This window comes from Salmo salar, chromosome 19 (assembly GCF_965601325.2).
Source record: "Salmo salar chromosome 19, fSalSal1, whole genome shotgun sequence".
NCBI lineage: Eukaryota > Metazoa > Chordata > Actinopteri > Salmoniformes > Salmonidae > Salmo > Salmo salar.
In genome coordinates this window covers 85846894-85869679 of record NC_138309.1, presented here as the reverse complement: position 1 = coordinate 85869679, position 22786 = coordinate 85846894, and the positions used below count along the sequence as shown (strand labels likewise).

The following is a 22786-nucleotide window of genomic DNA, read 5'->3' as shown; positions in this document are numbered from 1 at the left end:
TTTGCGTTGCACATCCTGAATCCACAGATAGGGGCTGGGTCTCACTAGCGTGAAGTGACTCCCTTGTGTCCTCTCCTTCATCTCAGCTGAAGGGACCAGACCTGAAAGGTCAAATATCATACACCTTTTTAACAGTTCAGGTCTATCAGGTCGTTCAGGTCGTTCAGGTCGTTCAGGTCTTTCAGGTCGTTCAGGTCGTTCAGGTCGTTCAGGTCTATCAGGTCGTTCAGGTCGTTCAGGTCGTTCAGGTCGTTCAGGTCTTTCAGGTCGTTCAGGTCGTTCAGGTCGTTCAGGTCTTTCAGGTCGTTCAGGTCGTTCAGGTCGTTCAGGTCGTTCAGGTCGTTCAGGTCTATCAGGTCGTTCAGGTCTATCAGGTCGTTCAGGTCGTTCAGGTCTATCAGGTCGTTCAGGTCGTTCAGGTCTATCAGGTCGTTCAGGTCTATCAGGTCGTTCAGGTCGTTCAGGTCGTTCAGGTCTTTCAGGTCGTTCAGGTCGTTCAGGTCGTTCAGGTCTTTCAGGTCGTTCAGGTCGTTCAGGTCGTTCAGGTCGTTCAGGTCTTTCAGGTCGTTCAGGTCGTTCAGGTCGTTCAGGTCGTTCAGGTCGTTCAGGTCGTTCAGGTCGTTCAGGTCTATCAGGTCGTTCAGGTCTATCAGGTCGTTCAGGTCGTTCAGGTCTATCAGGTCGTTCAGGTCGTTCAGGTCTATCAGGTCGTTCAGGTCGTTCAGGTCGTTCAGGTCTTTCAGGTCGTTCAGGTCGTTCAGGTCGTTCAGGTCTTTCAGGTCGTTCAGGTCGTTCAGGTCGTTCAGGTCTATCAGGTCGTTCAGGTCGTTCAGGTCGTTCAGGTCTATCAGGTCGTTCAGGTCGTTCAGGTCGTTCAGGTCGTTCAGGTCGTTCAGGTCGTTCAGGTCGTTCAGGTCTATCAGGTCGTTCAGGTCTATCAGGTCGTTCAGGTCGTTCAGGTCGTTCAGGTCGTTCAGGTCGTTCAGGTCGTTCAGGTCGTTCCGAGTGGTGCAGGAAACAGGAGATGAGGAAGAAAAGAGACTTTGATCTCCCGAGGGTGCGTGAGCACGACCAAATGCTGTGATGTCACAAGACAACCTTAAAGAAGCCTATGTTTCCAAGGTAACGGCTGCAGCGTTCTGGAAAGACAACAGCAGCTGTATGACTGGAGGTAACACAAACTGATAAGAGAAGGCTGAAATGACTTAATAACCAAAAAGGATGACAGTCAGAGTTCACCAACCAGACAGTCCAACAAACAAAGTTTGTCTTAGCAGAGTTGCGTTTCTCCAACCTATCCCTCAAGCTGTGGACCAAAACAAAAGTGTCTGGGTGTCCACTTTGCTTTTCGAATGCCTGAATGCCATTTTAACTCATCCATTGAATCAAAAGTGGTAAATAGGAAGACGAGGCTCAGAGCTGTAAGAAGTTTCTCATTCTCACCGTGTTGTCTGACGTCTCTGTTTCTCTCTCCTGTCCTCCCATGTGTCCATCCACCTCATCTGCCTGTAGACTCTTCCCTCTAGGGTGGCAGATAGTATAATACAGGAGCAGACAGGCCAGCCCTAGAACTGTCCCTCCAAATATCAGCAGAGTCACCGGCCAGAAGTACTCAGCATCGTTAACCTCTGGCCTCACCAGAACCAGCAGCAAAGGACCAGCGAGGTTCACTAACGCAAAGAGAACGTAGTACACAGCCATCGGCCAACTGGTATCCTGTCCTTTCACGTTAAAGAAGGTGAACATGAGGACGACTCCCACGATGATCCGATAGAGCCTCTCTAGACCTCTAGACGTACAGAAGTCAGTACGGACCCAATGGGCCCAGACGGTTCCTGCCAGCCAGACGACAGCCATTCCCAGGGTACTGTAGAGGCTGAGGACGAGGAAGAGGCTGAGGCTGAGGATGTGAGTGGTGATGGTCAACAGCTTGTACAGGAGATAGACGAAGGTAGGGAGGCCAGAAGGCATCTCTCGTACCTGTGGATGTTATATTAATTATTATAATTGTATATATATATATATATATATCACTATATGATCATATGATTATGTTATTACATATTATTATATATCATTATTATATTACCTGGGGTAAGGATCGGCGGAGACATCGGCGGTAGTCCACTATAGCCCAGGCGATGTTGATGAATGAGCCCACCATGCAGATGCCTGGACAGGGGAAGATGAGACACAGATTACAGAAGAATCTTGAGAGACAGGCATGTGAGAGACAGATATGTGAGAGACAGATATGTGAGAGACAGATATGTGAGAGACAGATATGTGAGAGACAGACATGTGAGAGACAGGCATGTGAGAGACAGATATGTGAGAGACAGGCATGTGAGAGACAGATATGTGAGAGACAGGCATGTGAGAGACAGATATGTGAGAGACAGGCATGTGAGAGACAGGCATGTGAGAGACAGATATGTGAGAGACAGACATGTGAGAGACAGATATGTGAGAGACAGACATGTGAGAGACGGGCATGTGAGAGACAGACATGTGAGAGACAGACATGTGAGAGACACGCATGTGAGAGACAGATATGTGAGAGACAGGCATGTGAGAGACAGATATGTGAGAGACAGATATGTGAGAGACAGACATGTGAGAGACAGGCATGTGAGAGACAGATATGTGAGAGACAGGCATGTGAGAGACAGGCATGTGAGAGACAGACATGTGAGAGACAGGCATGTGAGAGACAGATATGTGAGAGACAGGCATGTGAGAGACAGATATGTGAGAGACAGATATGTGAGAGACAGGCATGTGGGAGACAGACATGTGAGAGACAGGCATGTGAGAGACAGATATGTGAGAGAAGGGCATGTGAGAGACAGGCATGTGAGAGACAGATATGTGAGAGAAGGGCATGTGAGAGACAGATATGTGAGAGACAGGCATGTGAGAGACAGGCATGTGAAAGACAGATATGTGAGAGAAGGGCATGTGAGAGACAGGCATGTGAAAGACAGATATGTGAGAGAAGGGCATGTGAGAGACAGATATGTGAGAGACAGGCATGTGAGAGACAGATATGTGAGAGAAGGGCATGTGAGAGACAGATATGTGAGAGACAGTCATGTGAGAGACAGGCATATGATAGACAGATATGTGAGAGACAGACATGTGAGAGACAGGCATGTGAGAGACAGACATGTGAGAGAAAGACATGTGAGAGACAGATATGTGAGAGACAGGCATGTGAGAGACAGGAATGTGAGAGACAAACATGAGATATTTTAGAGCAGCAGATCTAGTGTGGTTCTAGTCTGGTTCTAGTGTGGTTCTAGTGTGGTTCTAGTCTGGTTCTAGTCTAGTTCTAGTCTGGTTCTAGTCTGGTTCTAGTGTGGTTCTAGTCTGGTTCTAGTCTGGTTCTAGTATGGTTCTAGTGTGGTTCTAGTGTGGTTCAAGACTGGTTCTAGTCTGGTTCTAGTCTGATTTTAGCGTGGTTCTAGTCTGGTTCTAGTGTGGATCTAGTGTGGTTTTAGTCTAGTTCTAGTGTGGTTCTAGTGTGGTTCTAGTCTGGTTCTAGTGTGGTTCTAGTGTGGATCTAGTGTGGTTCTAGTGTGGTTCAAGACTGGTTCTAGTCTGGTTCTAGTCTGATTTTAGCGTGGTTCTAGTCTGGTTCTAGTGTGGTTCTAGTGTGGTTCTAGTCTGATTCTAGTGTGGTTCTAGTCTGGTTCTAGTGTGGTTCTAGTGTGGTTCTAGTCTGATTCTAGTGTGGTTCTAGTCTGGTTCTAGTGTGGTTCTAGTGTGGTTCTAGTCTGGTTCTAGTGTGGTTCTAGTGTGGTTCTAGTCTGGTTCTAGTGTGGTTCTAGTGTGGTTCTAGTGTGAATCTTGTGTGGTTCTAGTGTGGTTCTAGTGTGGTTCTAGTCTGGTTCTAGTCTGGTTCTAGTCTGGTTCTAGTGTGGTTTTAGTGTGGTTTGAGTGTGGTTCTAGTCTGATTCTAGTGTGGTTCTAGTGTGGTTCTAGTGTGGTTCTAGTCTGGTTCTAGTCTGGTTCTAGTGTGGATCTAGTGTGGTTCTAGTCTAGTTCTAGTCTAGTTCTAGTCTGGTTCTAGTGTGGTTCTAGTGTGGTTCTAGTCTGGTTCTAGCCTGGTTCTAGTGTGGATCTAGTGTGGTTCTAGTCTAGTTCTAGTCTAGTTCTAGTCTGGTTCTAGTGTGGTTCTAGTGTGGTTCTAGTCTGGTTCTAGTGTGGATCTAGTGTGATTCTAGTCTAGTTCTAGTCTAGTTCTAGTCTGGTTCTAGTGTGGTTCTAGTCTGGTTCTAGTGTGGTTTTAGTGTGGTTCTATTGTGGTTCTAGTCTGATTCTAATGTGGTTCTAGTGTGATTCTAGTATGGTTCTAGTGTGGTTCTAGTGTGGTTCTAGTCTGGTTCTAGTGTGGTTCTAGTGTAGTTCTAGTGTGGTTCTAGTGTGGTTCTAGTATAGTTCTAGTGTGGTTCTAGTCTAGTTCTAGTCTGGTTCTAGTGTGGTTCTAGTGTGGTTCTAGTGTAGTTCTAGTGTGGTTCTAGTGTGGTTCTAGTATAGTTCTAGTGTGGTTCTAGTCTAGTTCTAGTCTGGTTCTAGTATAGTTCTAGTGTGGTTCTAGTCTAGTTCAAGTCTGGTTCTAGTGTGGTTCTAGTGTTGTTCTAGTCTGGTTCTAGTGTGGTTCTAGTGTACTTCTAGTCTGGTTCTAGTCTAGTTCTAGTGTGGTTCTAGTGTAGTTCTAGTCTGGTTCTAGTCTAGTTCTAGTGTGGTTCTAGTCTAGTTCTAGTGTGGTTCTAGTGTGAGTATATTTTGGAGAGAAATGGGCAAGTCTCCAAAAAGTTGTGGCAGTGGCTGCACTCTGTGCCTCTCTCTCTAACACACAGTCTCTCTCTCTCTCTCTCTCTCTCTCTCTCTCTCTCTCTCTCTCTCTCTCTCTCTCTCTCTCTCTCTCTCCAGCTGTTGATACACTTGTTGAATTATGCAACAGAACGCGACAAAGGTAATTACTGAGGCAGTCTAGACAGAGCAGGTGAGTGCAGGCAGTCTAGACAGAGCAGGTGAGTGCAGGCAGTCTAGACAGATCAGGTGAGTGCTGGAAGTCTGGACAGAGCAGGTGAGTACAGGCTGTCTAGACAGAGCAGGTGAGTACAGGCAGTCTACACAGAGCAGGTGAGTGCTGGAAGTCTAGACAGAGCAGGTGAGTACAGGCTGTCTAGACAGAGCAGGTATATACAGGTAGGGTAGACAGAACAGGTAAATACAGGTAGGCAACACAGAACAGGTATATACAGGTAGGGTACACAGAACAGGTAAATGCAGGTAGGGTATACAGAACAGGTAAGTACAGGTAGGCAACACAGAACAGGTATATACAGGTAGGGTACACAGAATAGGTAAAAGCAGGTAGGGTATACAGAACAGGTAAGTACAGGTAGGGTGTACAGAACAGGTAAATACAGGTAGGGTAAACAGAACAGGTAAATACAGGTAGGGTAACAGAACAGGTAAGTACAGGTAGGGTACACAAAACAGGTAAATACAGGTAGGGTACACAGAAAAGGTATATACAGGTAGGGTACACAGAACAGGTAAATGCAGGTAGGGTTCACAGAACAGGTAAATACAGGTAGGGTACACAGAACAGGTATATACAGGTAGGGTACCAGAACAGGTAAGTACAGGTAGGCTACACAGAACAGGTAAATACAGGTAGGGTTCAAAGAACAGGTAAATGCAGGTAGGGTTCACAGAACAGGTAAGTACAGGTAGGGTATACAGAACAGGTAAATACAGGTAGGGTATATACAGAACATGGAAAAAACAGGTAGAGTTTACAGAACAGGTAAATGCAGGTAGGGTTCACAGAACAGGTAAATGCAGGTAGGGTGTACAGAACAGGTAAGTCCAGGTAGGGTATACAGAACAGGTAAATACAGGTAGGGTATATACAGAACAGGTAAATACAGGTAGGGTAGACAGAACAGGTAAATACAGGTAGGGTAAACAGAACAGGTAAATACAGGTAGGGTATACAGAACAGGTAAATACAGGTAGGGTACACAGAAAAGGTAAATACAGGTAGGGTACACAGAACAGGTAAATGCAGGTAGGGTTCACAGAACAGGTAAATACAGGTAGGGTATACAGAACAGGTAAATACAGGTAGGGTACACAGAACAGGTAAATACAGGTAGGGTACACAGAACAGGTAAATACAGGTAGGGTACACAGAACAGGTAAATGCAGGTAGGGTTCACAGAACAGGTAAATACAGGTAGGGTATACAGAACAGGTAAATACAGGTAGGGTATATACAGAACATGGAAAAAACAGGTAGAGTTTACAGAACAGGTAAATGCAGGTAGGGTTCACAGAACAGGTAAATACAGGTAGGGTGTACAGAACAGGTAAATACAGGTAGGGTATACAGAACAGGTAAATACAGGTAGGGTAAACAGAACAGGTAAATACAGGTAGGGTAGACAGAACAGGTAAATGCAGGTAGGGTACACAGAACAGGTAAATACAGGTAGGGTGTACAGAACAGGTAAATACAGGTAGGGTATACAGAACAGGTAAATGCAGGTAGGGTACACAAAACAGGTAAATACAGGTAGGGTAAACAGAAAAGGTATATACAGGTAGGGTACACAGAACAGGTAAATGCAGGTAGGGTTCACAGAACAGGTAAATACAGGTAGGGTTCACAGAACAGGTAAATACAGGTAGGGTTCACAGAACAGGTATATACAGGTAGGGTAACAGAACAGGTAAGTACAGGTAGGCTACACAGAACAGGTAAATACAGGTAGGGTATATACAGAACATGGAAAAAACAGGTAGGGTGTACAGAACAGGTAAGTACAGGTAGGGTTCACAGAATAGGTAAATGCAGGTAGGGTGTACAGAACAGGTAAATACAGGTAGGGTATACAGAACAGGTAAATACAGGTAGGGTATACAGAACAGGTAAATACAGGTAGGGTACACAGAACAGGTAAATACAGGTAGGGTACACAGAACAGGTAAATACAGGTAGGGTGTACAGAACAGGTAAATACAGGTAGGGTTCACAGAACAGGTAAATACAGGTAGGGTACACAGAACAGGTAAATACAGGTAGGGTGTACAGAACAGGTAAATACAGGTAGGGTATACAGAACAGGTAAATACAGGTAGGGTGTACAGAACAGGTAAGTACAGGTAGGGTACACAGAACAGGTAAATACAGGTAGGGTAAACAGAACAGGTAAATACAGGTAGGGTATACAGAACAGGTAAATACAGGTAGGGTATACAGAACAGGTAAATACAGGTAGGGTGCACAGAACAAATAGAATACAGGTAGGGTACACAGAACAGGTATATATAGGTAGGGTACACAGAACAGGTAAATACAGGTAGGGTTCACAGAACAGGTATATACAGGTAGGGTACACAGAACAGGTAAATACAGGTAGGGTGCACAGAACAGGTAAATACAGGTAGGGTGCACAGAACAGGTAAATACAGGTAGGGTACACAGAACAGGTATATATAGCTAGGGTACACAGAACAGGTAAATACAGGTAGGGTTCACAGAACAGGTATATACAGGTAGGGTACACAGAACAGGTAAATACAGGTAGGGTACACAGAACAGGTAAATACAGGTAGGGTGCACAGAACAGGTAAATACAGGTAGGGTAAACAGAACAGGTATATACAGGTAGGGTTCACAGAACAGGTAAATACAGGTAGGGTACACAGAACAGGTATATACAGGTAGGGTATACAGAACAGGTAAATACAGGTAGGGTGTACAGAACAGGTAAATACAGGTAGGGTGTACAGAATAGGTAAATGCAGGTAGGGTATACAGAACAGGTAAATACAGGTAGGGTATACAGAATAGGTAAATGCAGGTAGGGTATACAGAACAGGTAAATACAGGTAGGGTGTACAGAACAGGTAAATGCAGGTAGGGTGTACAGAACAGGTAAATACAGGTAGGGTAGACAGAACAGGTAAATGCAGGTAGGGTATACAGAACAGGTAAATACAGGTAGGGTACACAGAACAGGTAAATACAGGTAGGGTATACAGAACAGGTAAATACAGGTAGGCTACACAGAACAGGTAAATACAGGTAGGGTACACAGAACAGGTATATACAGGTAGGGTACACAGAACAGGTAAATACAGGTAGGGTAAACAGAACAGGTAAATACAGGTAGGGTATACAGAACAGGTAAATACAGGTAGGGTACACAGAACAGGTAAATACAGGTAGGCTACACAGAACAGGTAAATACAGGTAGGGTACACAGAACAGGTAAATACAGGTAGGGTAACAGAACAGGTAAATACAGGTAGGGTAAACAGAACAGGTAAATACAGGTAGGGTATACAGAACAGGTAAATACAGGTAGGGTATACAGAACAGGTAAATACAGGTAGGCTACACAGAACAGGTAAATACAGGTAGGGTACACAGAACAGGTATATACAGGTAGGGTCCACAGAACAGGTAAATACAGGTAGGGTAACAGAACAGGTAAGTACAGGTAGGGTCCACAGAACAGGTAAATACAGGTAGGGTGAACAGAACAGGTAAATACAGGTAGGGTGCACAGAACAGGTATATACAGGTAGGGTCCACAGAACAGGTAAATACAGGTAGGGTAACAGAACAGGTAAGTACAGGTAGGGTCCACAGAACAGGTAAATACAGGTAGGGTGAACAGAACAGGTAAATACAGGTAGGGTACACAGAACAGGTATATACAGGTAGGGTCCAAAGAACAGGTAAATACAGGTAGGGTGCACAGAACAGGTAAATGCAGGTAGGCTACACAGAACAGGTTAATACAGGTAGGGTTCACAGAACAGGTAAATACAGGTAGGGTATACAGCACAGGTAATTACAGGTAGGGTAAACAGAACAGGTTAATACAGGTAGGGTATACAGAACATGGAAAAAACAGGTAGAGTTTACAGAACAGGTAAATGCAGGTAGGGTTCACAGAATAGGTAAATGCAGGTAGGGTGTACAGAACAGGTAAGTACAGGTAGGGTATACAGAACAGGTAAATACAGGTAGGGTAGAACAGAACCGGTAAATACAGGTAGGGTACACAGAACATGTAAATACAGGTAGGGTTATTTATTCAGACCCCTTCACTTTTTCCAAATGTTGCTATGTTACAGCCTTATTCTGAAATGGATTATATATACAAATCCTCATCAATCTGCACACAATACCCCATAACGACAAAGCAAATTATTACAAATATTAAATATTAAAAATAAAAAACAGAAATACCCTATTTACATAAGTATTCCAACCCTTTGCTATGAGACTCAAAATTGAGCTCAGGTGCATCCTGTTTCCATTGATCATCCTTGAGATGTTTCTACAACTTGCTTGGAGTTCACCTGTGGTAAATTCAATTGATTGGACATGATTTGGAAATGCACACTCCTGTCTATATAAGGTCCCACAGTTGACAGTGCATGTCAGAACAAAAACCAAGCTATGAGGTTGAAGGAATTGTCCGTAGAGCTCAGAGACAGGATTGTGTCGAGGCACAGATCTGGGGAAGGCTACCAAAACATTTCTGCAGTATTGAAGGTCCCCAAGAACACAGTGGCCTCCATCATTCTTAAATGGAAGAAATGTGGAACCTCCAAGACTTTTCCTAGAGCTGGACGCCCTGCCAAACTGAGCAATCGGGGGAGAAGGGTCTTGGTCAGGGAGGTGACCAAGAACCCGATGGTCACTCTGACAGAGCTCCAGAGTTTCTCTGTGGATATGGGAAAACCATCCAGAAGGACAACCATCTCTGCATCACTCCACCAATCAGGCCTTTATTGTAGTGGCCAGACGGAAGCCACTCCTCAGTAAAAGGCACATGACACATGACAGGCCGCTTGGAGTTTGCCAATAGGCACCTAAAGGACTCTCACACCATGAGAAACAAGATTATCTGGTCTGATGAAGAGACTAGTCAGGTTCGAGGGAAAGATAAACAAAGCAAAGTACAGAGAGATTCTTGATAAAAACTTACTCCAGAGCGCTCAGGACCTCAGAATGGAGCGAAGGTTCACCTTCCAGCAGGACAACAACCCTAAGCACACAGACAAGACAACATAGCAGTGGCTTCGGGACAAGTCTCTGAATATGGCCCAGCCAGAGCCTGGACATGAACCCGATCTAACATCTCTGGAGAGAACTAAAAATAGCTGTGCAGCGACGCTCCCCATCCAACCCTACAGAGCTTGAGAGGATCTGCAGAGAAGAATGGGAGAAACTCTCCAAATACAGGTTTGCCAAGCTTGTAGCGTAATACCCAAGAAGACTCAAGGCTGTAATCGCTGCCAAAGGGGATTCAACAAAGTACTGAGTAAAGAGTCTGAATACTTATGTAAATGTTGCATTTGCAAAAATATCTAAAAAACTGTTTTTGCTTTGTCATTGTGGGGTATTGTGATGTCATTATGGGGTATTGTGATGTCATTATGGGGTATTGTGTGTAGATTGATGAGGGAAATAAACTATTTAATCAATTTTCGAATAAGGCTGTAGTGTAATAAAATGTGGAAAAAGTAAAGTGGTCTGAATACTTTCCGAATGTAAAAAAAATTATATATATATTCATTTTACAATCAATTTAATACCAGAATTCCACCAAAATTCCTGAACTCCATTCATTACTTGTCCGTGCCAGTAAAAGGTTTTATGTGCTATAATTCTATCAATATCTGATGGATTTTATAACAAATCTTAAAGTTTGGAGAATCTTCAACTGTTGCCTTTATTAGTTGTTTTTAAACCTTTAAAAAACATAATTTTTAAAACCTTTTTATCAATTGTGATGATGTTTGCTACAGTACTCACATTGTAGTATGGACCTGTGTCCGTGACCCAGCATAATGTAGAGTTGGAGGACTAGCTGTGGAACGCTCTCAAGGAACGTCTCAAAAAGTTTGAGCATGCTCAGATCAGTCGCTCGGCCAAACAGGGCTAGGTGCACGTCTCTGGGGCATTCCACAGGCCCAAGAGGCTCGGAAAACACCGCCCTGTATCCCACCTTCAACAGGTCGTAGTACCTAACAGAAAAAGAGATGTGTATTGGTATAGAGATAGACAGACAGACAGACGAATGGACAGGAGTGCAGACAGACAGACACCCTGAAACCAGCCTTCAACAGGTGGTAGTAACTGAACACATCAACTCTGTACTGGTCCTCACTGTATATAGCCTAGTTGTCATTACATATGTACTTATCTACCTGAGTTACCTGGTAACCCTGCACATAGACTCAGTACTGGTCCTCACTGTATATAGCCTAGTTATCATTACATATGTACCTGTCTACCTGAGTTACCTGGTAACCCTGCACATAGACTCTGTACTGGTCCTCACTGTATATAGCCTAGTTATCATTACTCATAGTGTATTTATTCCTCGTTATTATGTTTCCATGTTTCTCTCTGTATTGTTGAGAAGGTCCGTAATTAAGAATTTCACTGTTAATCTACACCTGTTGTTCATGAATCGTGTAACAAATAACAATTCGATTTGATTTGATTAACAAAGCGAGAAATATGTGTAAACATTTGGAGACTAAATATAATTTACATGAAAAGTACAACTTATAAATGAGCTTAGTTCATCTATTGTACCCCTTCAGAACCCACAATATAGGCTTGTTTCACTATAATGTTTGTAAACTAAGTAAATGTGAACAAACACGATGCAGCCTAAAAGCATGGTTAACACTCTAACTTTGATATCATGGATGGTCAGTCTTTGCATCCCATAGATCTGTCTATTGATTTGAGAGTGGTTACATTTCTTCAGGCTCATCCAAAACAGTGGTGTGGAGGACACTTTGTTATTGTTTAAACAGCTGATTGACTCTTTAAGTGACTTGTTGCAAAGAGGATGCATGTTTTGGAATATTTGTTATTCTGTACAGACTTCCTTCTTTTCACTCTGTCATTTAGGTTGATCTTGTAGAGTAACTACAATGTTGTTGATCCATCCTCAGTTTTCTCCTATCAAAGCCATTAAACTCTGTAACTGTTTTAAAGTCCCCATTGGCCTCATGGTGAAATCCTTGAGTGGTTTCCTTCCTCTCCGGCAACTGAGTTAAGAAGGACGCCTGTATCTTTCTAGTGGCTGGGTGTATTGATTCACCATCCAATGTGTAATTAATAACGTCGTCATGCTTAAAGGGGTATTCCGTCTTCCTCTTTCATTTTTATCACACCAACCAATCGGTGCCCTTCTTTGCAAAGCATTGAAAAACCTCCCTGTTCTTTGTGGTTGAATCTGTGCTTGAAAATTCACAACTCAATTGAGGGACTTTACAGATAATTGTATGTGTGGGGTACAGAGATGAGGTAGTCATTCAAAAATAATATTCAACACTATTATTGCACACAGAGCAACTGATTATGTGACTTGTTAAGCACATGTTTACTCCTGAACTTATTTAGGCCATAACAAAGAGGTTGAATACTTTATTGACTCAAGACATTTACATTTTAGTCATTTAGCAGACGCTCTTATCCAGAGCGACTTACAGTAGTGAATGCATACATTTCATACATTTTTTCTTCTCCGTACTGGCTCCCCCGTGGGAATCGAACCCACAACCCTGGTGTTGCAAACACCATGCTCTACCAACTGAGCCACACGGGACCTTTTTAATTAATTTGTAAAAATGTCTAAAAAACATTATTCTACTTAGACATTATGGGGGTTTTGTGTGTAGATCAGTGACACAAAATCTCAATTGTATCAATTTTAAATTCAGACTATAACATAACACAATGTGGGAAAAAGTCAAGGGATGTGAACACTTTCGGGAAGGCATTTTAGAGACAGACAGAAAGACAATAATGTGGTATTTCCAGTCTGCACAGGTACAGTATGTAATGCTACTACTATGGTAAGTCCAGTCTACATATAACATTACCACTATGCCCAAGTAACATACTTGAGATGCCATTCATTTTACCTTAAGAATGTTGACAACTCCCTTTCACTTCCTGAGAATACCAGATGGTGTGTAAAGACAGAGAGAATATAAGGACTGTTGACAACTCCCCTTTCACTTCCTGAGAATACTAGATGGTGTGTAAAGACAGAGAGAATATAAGGACTGTTGACAACTCCCCTTTCACTTCCTGAGAATACTAGATGGTGTGTAAAGACAGAGAGAATATAAGGACTGTTGACAACTCCCCTTTCACTTCCTGAGAATACCAGATGGTGTGTAAAGACAGAGAGAATATAAGGACTGTTGACAACTCCCCTTTCACTTCCTGAGAATACCAGATGATGTGTAAAGAATATTAGGACATAGAGTTTCAGTCCCATGCAAGAGAACACAGTCTTATCTGTCATTGTACTTGTCTTTGCGTTAAATAATTCTGACTTTATAACACTATAACCTACATCTAAAGATCTGATTTCAAAAGATACCAAGTTACAAAAGCTAAATAACTGTCAAAGATGAAAATGACTTTCGGATGATTTCGTCATCCCGTCGGGGAAGTGTACTAGCGTGTGTACATCTCAAGCGAACGTCACTACGAAGTTGAGAATAAATATAATATCCATATATGTTACCTAATACCTTCACATACCTGGTGAAGATGCCCGTCTGCGTGACATGGAGTCCAATCAATCCTCTTCTGTTCATTCCAGATATCAGCCCATCTCTACCTGAGTTAACGAGGGGTTTTCTCATGTCATCTCTGTACCAGGAATAACTGAAGACCTGCGTGACTGCTGATCCGACCACCACAAAGACTAAAGTCAGTCCAGACCAGACCAGGTCTCCGACCAGGAAGTACTTCACCGCTAGTCCCACATCTGTCACAATGTCCACCAGGTAAAAGCCCAGTCCTATGACAGTACAGATCCATCGTGTTTTAGTGAACTCAGAGTCTGTTTGAAGCATGTTTGCTGGTCAGTTTTCACTCAATGGCAAGAAGTCACTAAATCATCATGATTAAAGTGAAAATTCTGTAAATGTAAATCTTCTGGGTGATTGATTGAGCTTGTCTTTTGGGGAGTTCTTGGTTCTGGAATTACTTATATGCATAGTTGCTATGGGGAGGAATGGTCTGTCCTTAACTCCCGAGGTGGCCTGCCTCCCATATGAACAATGCTCACGACAGGTCTGGGATTTCCGAGACTATACTGTCCACAAGAACGTTTGAGAACATCTCAATACCCTGTAAAAGAAGACTACAGAATTTTAGGACCAGAAATCAGATATATCATAAATACAATTTAGTCACATGCATAAATTATGTTTAAACCATTATAAACTATACACATGTAAATAAAACAGTGAAATCCATACATTGCCGTGACTGTACTTGAGCTCAGATGATGTTTCTCTGATTTCACATTACCCTTTGCCTTATGTTCTCTCATCATAAACTCTTGATAATGAACTGCTGACGGAGTGGCAGGTAGCCTAGCAGTTAAAAGCGTTGGGCCAGTAACCGAAAGTTCACTGGTTTGTATCCCCTGAGCTGATTAGGTGAAAAATCTGTCTGTGCCCTTGTGCAAGGCACTTTTAAAATGTATTTTTTATTTCACCTTTATTTAACCAGGTAGGCTAGTTGTGAACAAGTTCTCATTTACAACTGCGACCTGGCCAAGATAAAGCATAGCAAATTCGACACATATAACAACACAGAGTTACACATGGAATAAACAAAACATACAGTCAATAATACAGTAGAACAAAAGAAAACAAAAAGTCTATATACAGTGAGTGGAAATGAGGTGAGATAAGGGAGGTAAGGCAATAAATAGGCCATGGTGGTGAAGTAATTACAATATAGCAATTAAACACTGAAATGGTAGATGTGCAGAAGATGAATGTGCAAGTAGAGATACTGGGGTGCAAAGGAGCAAGATAAATAAATAAATACAGTATGGGGATGAGGTAGATAGATGGGCTGTTTACAGATGGGCTATGTACAGGTGCAGTGATCTGTGAGCTGCTCTGAGTCATTGGCAGCAGAGAACTGGAAGGAAAGGCGGCCAAAAGAGGAATTGGCTTTGGTGGTGACCAGTGAGATATACCTGCTGGAGCGTGTGCTACGGGTGGGTGCTGCTATGGTGACTAGTGAGCTGGTCCACTTAACCCTAATGCTCCTGTAAGTCACTCAGTTAATGTAATAGCAGAGCACACACAGCCAATCAGTTTCATATAACAGGTGAGCAGAGCACACAACAGCCAATCAGTTTCATCTAACAGGTGAGCAGAGCACACAACAGCCAATCAGTTTCATCTACAGGTGAGCAGAGCACACACAGCCAATCAGTTTCATCTAACAGGTGAGCAGAGCACACAACAGCCAATCAGTTTCATCTACAGGTGAGCAGAGCACACACAGCCAATCAGTTTCATCTACAGGTGAGCAGAGCACACAACAGCCAATCAGTTTCATCTAACAGGTGAGCACTCCCTCCCTCCCTGAATAATTCCATAACCTACTGTAGGTTATGGTTGTGTCATTTTTCAAACTAAAGCCTTTTCATATGACAAGTTATTCTGAATTCAAGGTCAAGAGTCTAAGGGCCTAGTGCTGGGGTTACTACGGTGACATATGGAATTATTTTAAGAAGGTCTTACCAAGGATCATTTAGCAATTTGCTTTTTAAAAAAAATATCTATAAATGATTTGATCAAACATTTAGTTTGGTTTTACTGCTATTAGCCTGTAGAAACACGTCGAATAACACATTCATACATGGAAAAATAAATGGTAAAAAAAAAAAAAAATAATAATGAAAAGGAAGTATGTTTTGTAGTATCTGTCCTAAAATGTTTTTACTGTGGAATGATCCGTTTACTTCCATTCATTTAGCAGCCCAGTACTGGCGTTACCGTCAGACGAGTCCCGTTACACCTGTGTCGGTGAACATCACCATGTTCATGAGAGTCTCGTCATTCCATAAAAATTAGTTTTCACAACCCAAACCGTTCTGACAAACACCGCTCTACCTCTGACATCACTGGATTGAGATCCATCCCATGGAAATATGATTGTGACACGTCTTCAAAATGACGGATTTCTAATGGACATTTTTATCAGGCTGACTAGATTGACGCGTGGGTCAGTCGACTACGGGTTTTTGTTTTTTTTAAACAGTTCTACATCATGCTAGTCTACCATCTGTCATCTTTACACCCCCCCCCCCCCCCCCTCCCCCACCCAGACATTACATGTCCTCAATCGTTGTAACTCAAAGGGATAAAAGAGATAAGATCGGTCAAGTGAAACAGTAAATGTTAGTAGGACGAAAGCATAACGGTACTCACTGACGTGTCGTCACTACTCCCCACTCTACGGTCAGGGAAACGTGTGACCAAACACACTTGCTCCACAGTCTCTCTCTCTCTCTTCTGGAAACTCATGTGACTATAGCTCCACCCTAAAGGTTAACCGTAACCAACACACCTAGCAAAGCAATCATATGACATAATTGATTTAACGACTGGGCTGTGTGTGTTCGTGAGGGTTATACCAGTGACTTGTGAGTTGACGTGTGTGTGTGTGTGTGTTGACAGGACTTAATTACTGCAGACACAGTAAACAAAGTCCACATTCCAGTGGAGATTCCGTCTCAGGCTTTAGGTGTGCCAGAACTATTCTTTAAACATAACATGTGAGAGTGATTGTGCACATGGATATGTGTGTGTGTGTGTGTGTGTGTGTGTGTGTGTGTGTGTGTGTGTGTGCGTGTGTGTGTGTGTGTGTGTGTGTGTGTGTGTGCGTGTGCGTGTGCGTGTGCGTGTGCGTGTGTGTGTGTGTGTGTGTGTGTGTGTGTGTGCGTGTGCGTGTGCGTGTGTGTGTGTGTGTGTGTGTGTGTGTGTGTGTGTGTGTGTGTGTGTGTGTGTGCGTGTACTGTTGTATACAAATGCAGCCAGAGGAGAATCAGTGAGCTAGGAGAACATGTGAAGTGTACTTGTGTAAAATCACAATGTTCTCACAGTGTTCACAAAGATCCTGTTGTGTTGTTCTCATCGTTCTCTCCTTCGAATGCTGAAGCAGTATTATAGAGAGGGAGAGAGAGAGAGAGAGGGGGAGAGAGGGAGAGAGAGAGAGAAAGAGAGGGAGAGAGAGAGAGAGGGGGGAGAGAGGGAGAGAGAGAGAGAGAGAGAGAGGGGGAGAGGGAGGGAGGGAAGGAAGGAGAGAGAGAGAGAGAGAGAGGCCCTACTTCTCCATCCTTGTCTGCTCCTCTTTATCTTGTGAGGACCTCTCTCCTGTCTGTCTGTCTGTCTGTCTGTCTGTCTGTCTGTCTGTCTGTCTGTCTGTCTGTCTGTCTGTCCGTCATATTAATATTTAATTTCTGAGATGCTCATTTCCAAGGCTCTGACCCTAATTCATTTGATCAAGGAAATTAAATTAAAGTATTTACTCAACAGAACTTCATTCAAATGTTCTAATCTTCTCAAATTCACCTTGTTCTGTGTCACACAGAAGACTCGGGTCAGTACCTTAACACCTATTACAGTTTTTCTCAGTCTCTTTGGTGCATTTCTTAGATCAAAAGTGCCATTCTTGATACTACTTGTACAAATTCCAAATCATCTAGTCACTTGTGTACATCATTAAAGCAATTTCTTATTCCTTTGAACAAATTGCAATTGATAATGTACAAGTGTCAGCTTTTTTCCCACATTTTCAATTGCTCATGTCATGTTGATCAAAATATAGTAGATGGTTCTCTGTTGAATAGTCTTACCCCTCAAAACATCTAGGCATTAGTTCCTTGCATAAAGCCATTACATGCAAAATTGTTGAACTATTTGTCATAAACTGTCAAGCATAGTTTTACACATTTCTATTAGACCTTTTGTACAAAAAAAACGTGAATTGATGAATGGTGGGGGTGAAATTGACCCTCACTCATGAAGGAATGTAAAAGTGTTAGTTCAACCAACAATCAACCAGTTGTCTAAATTGCTCAAAGGTGCATCTCATGAAGAATCAATTGGCAAGCATATATAGACAGACCACAACCCAGAGTTGCAATTTTCCAATAATGGATGGACCAGGAAACGAACAGGGTCAACAGCCAAGAGGAGGAAGAAGAGGAGCAAGGATGCGTGGTGGAAGGAAAAACAGAGGAAGAGGCAGAAGAGGACATAGGCGCATATCTGATGACATAAGGGCCACTATTGTAGACCATGTTGTCAATCATGGCCTTACAATGGCTGAGGCGGATCGAAGGGTGCAGCCGAATATTGGGAGATCAACCGTGTCCTCAATAGTTCAAACGTATCGAAGAGAGAACAGGTATGTCCACCAATGTACAGTGCACAGTTACTGTATATAAGCAGTATACTGTATACTTCCTACAATGCTTCATATTACAGTAGTCCACTTGTATTTCACAGCATACAGAAATATACTCTATACAGATACATACTGCACCTTACATGCACCCACCTGTATGTTTTACAGTAAAATGTGTGTTCGCATAGTTATTGTCTATGTGAAAGTGCATCACTGCATTTTCCTCCACATAGGACTGCAAGATTACCTCAAACCGGAGGCAGAGGACGCCTTTTCACACCTCAACAGGAGGAGGCTATTTGCACCATGGTCCGAGCAAACAATGCCATGAGACTCAGGGAAATACAAAGGACCATTATAGAAGACAACGATGTCTTTGAAAACATCCATACGGTTAGCATCTCAACCATCGACAGGGTGCTGCATAGAAACCAGACGAGTATGAAACAGCTGTACCGTGTACCATTCCAAAGGAATGAGGACAGAGTTAAGGAGCTACGGTACCAGTATGTACAGGTAAAACATATATCTATGTAACTACTTTACAGCAACATTTTTATAGTGATACATAGTACAGTAAGCATAAACTGCACACATTTCCATTGCTGTGGATGGAACATGCAATATATGTACATTTTATGTCACTCTTCCTTACCAAAACAAATTCAACTGTGTGTTCTGGGATACAGCGTATAATGGAGTTGGAATCAAGTGAACCCTCTCACAACTTTGTATACGTGGATGAGGCTGGCTTCAACCTGACCAGATGCAGAAGGCAGGGTCGGAATATCATCGGTCACAGAGCTACTGTGGATTTGCCAGGCCAACGGGGAGGAAATATCACCATGTGTGCTGCTATTTCGGAAGCATGGTGTCCTAACCCATATCCCCCTTATAGGGCCATACAACACCCAGCATCTACTCAACTTTTTAGAGACTCTCTACAGGGCTCTCATCCCTGATGATGAGAGGGGTCTGTTTAGAGAGGATTTGCCAAAGTATGTGGTCATTTGTGATAATGTGAGTTTCCATCGATCAAACATCATAAGGCAATGGTTTGTGACCCACCCGAGGATGCTCATAGAATTCCTCCCACCTTATTCACCCATTCCTTAACCCAATTGAGGAGTTATTTTCAGCACGGAGGTGGAAGGTGTACGATCGTCAGCCACACACACAGAGATGACCCTGCTGGCTGCAATGGGATGCAGCATGTGAGGACATCACAGTAGACGCCTGCAGAGGATGGAGAAGGCATTCCAGAAGATTCTTTCCACGTTGCATTGGAAGGGAAAATATCCGGTGTGATGTGGATGAGAATATGTGGGCCGACAGACAGGAAGGTCTGGATGTGTAGAGACAGCACTAGAACAGTGCTGCGGGCAAAGTTGTGCCTTAGGGGAGGTTTCCTGTGTTTCTTTATAATTTAGTTTTATTTCCTTTGTGCCCCTTGGGTTGTCCAGTCTCTTTCAATCAATAACCCACATACAGTAATATGTAAATAGTACTGTTGAAATCGATATATGCCGTAGAAGTGCAGCCTTGTGCATTTTCAATACAGTAACTGTCATCCAAACTGTAGCCTAAGTTTACATCAAGTAATACTGTCAAAGTACACAGTTCCATTGACGACATGCCTAAACATTTTGACGACCTTGTTCGTGAACAATGAGCCAATGACTTATCATTCTGATGACACTGACATGATCATTGGCATGAATATTTACTTTTGAGAGATGTACTAAGGATTTTTAGTGACTGACTAGCTTTAGAAACACATCTATTGTATATTGCAGTTTGTACAAATTGTTCTGAGAAATGCACTTATTATTTTGCACATGTTAGGGATGATGTGAAAAATGCACCAAAGCGACTGCGAAAAACTGTAAAACCACAGGTTCCAGGCCTGTATACAATACCTTCAGAAAGTATTCAGACCCCTTGACCCCTTGACTTTTTCCACATTTTGTTACATTACAGCCTTACTTTAAAATTGATAAAATAATTTTTTCCCTCATCAATCTACACACAATACGCTATAATGACAAAGCACATTTTCTTTATTGTAAAAACAAAAACTGAAATGCCTTATTTACATAAGTAGTCAGACCCTTTGCTATGAGACTCGAAATTGAGCTCAGGTACATCCTGTTTCCATTGATCATCCTTGAGATGTTTCTACAACTTGATTGGAGTTCACCTGTGGTAAATTCAATTGATTGGACATGATTTGGAAAGGCACGCACCTGTCTATATAAGGTCCCACAGTTGACAGGGCATGTCAGAGCAAAACCAAGCCATGAGGTCGAAAGAATTGTCCTTAGACCTCCAAGACAGGATTGTTTCGAGGCACAGATCTGGGGAGTGTACCAAAACATTTCTGCAGCATTGAAGGTCCCCAAGAACACAGTGGCCTCAATCACTCTTAAATTGAAGTTTGGAAACACCAAGACTCTTCCTAGAGCTGGCCGACGAGCCAAACTGGGAGAACCTTCCAGAAGGACAACCATCTCTGCAGCATTCAACCCATCAGGCCTTTCTGGTAGAGTGGTCAGATGGAAGCAACTCCTCAGTAAAAGGCACATGACAGCCCGCTTGGAGTTTATCAAAAAGCACCTAAAGGACTCTCAGACCATGAGAAAAACCTGCTCCAAAGCGCTCAGGACCTCAATACTGGGGGGCGAAGGTTCACCTTCCAGCAGGACAACAACCCTAAGCACACAGCCAAGACAACGCAGGAGTGGCTTCGGGACAAGTCTCTGAATGTCCTTGAGTGGCCCAGCCAGAGCCCGGACTTGAACCCGATCAAACATCTCTGGAGAGACCTGAAAATAGCTGTGCAGCGATGCTCCCAATCCAACCTGACGGAGCTTGAGAGGATCTGCAGAGAAGAATGGGAGAAACTCCCCAAATACAGGTGTGCCAAGCTTGTAGTGTCATACCCAGTAAGACTCGAGGCTGTAATCGCTTCCAAGGGTGCTTCAACAAAGTACTGAGTAAAGGGTCTGAATACTTATGTAAATGTGATATTTATTTTTAATACATTTGCAAAAATGTATAAAAACCTATTTTTGCTTTGTCATTATGCGGTATTGTGTGTAGATTGAGAGAAAAAAAAGCCATTTACAATAAGTCTGTAACATAACAAAATGTGGAAAAAGTCAAGGGGTATGAATACTTTCAAAGTATTTAGTCAACCAATTGTGCAAGTTCTCCCACTTAAAAAGATGAGAGAGGCCTGTAATTTTCATCATAGGTACACTTCAACTATGACAGACAAAATGAGAAAAAAATATCCAGAAAATCACATTGTAGGATTTTTAATGAATTTATTTGCAAATTATGGTGGAAAATAAGTATTTGGTCAATAACAAAAGTTTATCTCAATACTTTGTTATATACCCTTTGTTGGCAATGACACAGGTCAAACGTTTTCTGTAAGTCTTCACAAGGTTTTCACACACTGCTGCTGGTATTTTGGCCCATTCCTCCATGCAGATCTCCTATAGAGCAGTGATGTTTTGGGGCTGTCGCTGGGCAACACGGACTTTCAACTCTCTCCAAAGATTTTCTATGGGGTTGAGATCTGGAGACTGGCTAGGCCACTCCAGGACCTTGAAATGCTTCTTACGAAGCCACTCGTTCGTGGCCCGGGCGGTGTGTTTGGGATCATTGTCATGCTGAAAGACCCAGCCACATTTCATCTTCAATGCCCTTGCTGATGGAAGGAGGTTTTCACTCAAAATCTCACGATACATGGCCCCATTCATTCTTTCCTTTACACAGATCAGTCGTCCTGGTCCCTTTGAGTGGCCGCTGCCACTCTAACCTGGTGGTCCCAGCGCGCACGACCCACGTGGAGTTCCAGGTCTCCGGCAGCCTCTGGAACTGCCGGTCTGCGGCCAACAAGGCTGAGTTCATCTCAGCCTATGCTACCCTCCAGTCCCTAGACTTCCTGGCGCTGACGGAAACATGGATTACCACAGATAACACTGCTACTCCTACTGCTCTCTCCTCGTCTGACTACGTGTTCTCGCATACCCCTAGAGCATCGAGCCAGCGGGGTGGTGGCACTGGAATCCTCATCTCTCCCAAGTGGACATTCTCTCTTTCTCCCCTGACCCATCTGTCTATCTCCTCATTTGAATTCCATGCTGTCACAGTTACCAGCCCTTTCAAGCTTAACATCCTTATCATTTATCGCCCTCCAGGTTCCCTTGGAGAGTTCATCAATGAGCTTGACGCCTTGATAAGTTCCTTTCCTGAGGATGGCTCACCTCTCACAGTTCTGGGTGACTTTAACCTCCCCACGTCTACCTTCGACTCATTCCTCTCTGCCTCCTTCTTTCCACTCCTCTCCTCTTTCGACCTCACCCTCTCACCTTCCCCCCCTACTCACAAGGCAGGCAATACGCTTGACCTCATCTTTACTAGATGCTGTTCTTCCACTAATCTCATTGCAACTCCCCTCCAAGTCTC

At 43.1% G+C, this 22786-nt stretch overlaps 1 protein-coding gene across 1 annotated transcript; it reads right to left on the bottom strand.

Annotated features, from left to right (window-relative positions):
• Nucleotides 1-964: 964 nt before the first annotated feature.
• On the bottom strand, nucleotides 965-16544 carry LOC106579718 (XK, Kell blood group complex subunit-related family, member 9). Its single transcript, XM_014159865.3, has 5 exons — nucleotides 16327-16544; nucleotides 13625-14218; nucleotides 10862-11073; nucleotides 2090-2172; nucleotides 965-1980 (listed from the first exon to the last, which is right to left on the bottom strand). The coding sequence occupies exons 2-5, from the start codon at nucleotides 13939-13941 to the stop codon at nucleotides 1414-1416; spliced, it is 1179 nt and encodes a 392-aa protein (XP_014015340.1). The 5' UTR covers nucleotides 13942-14218; nucleotides 16327-16544; the 3' UTR covers nucleotides 965-1413.
• Between the last annotated feature and the right edge of the window lie 6242 nt (nucleotides 16545-22786).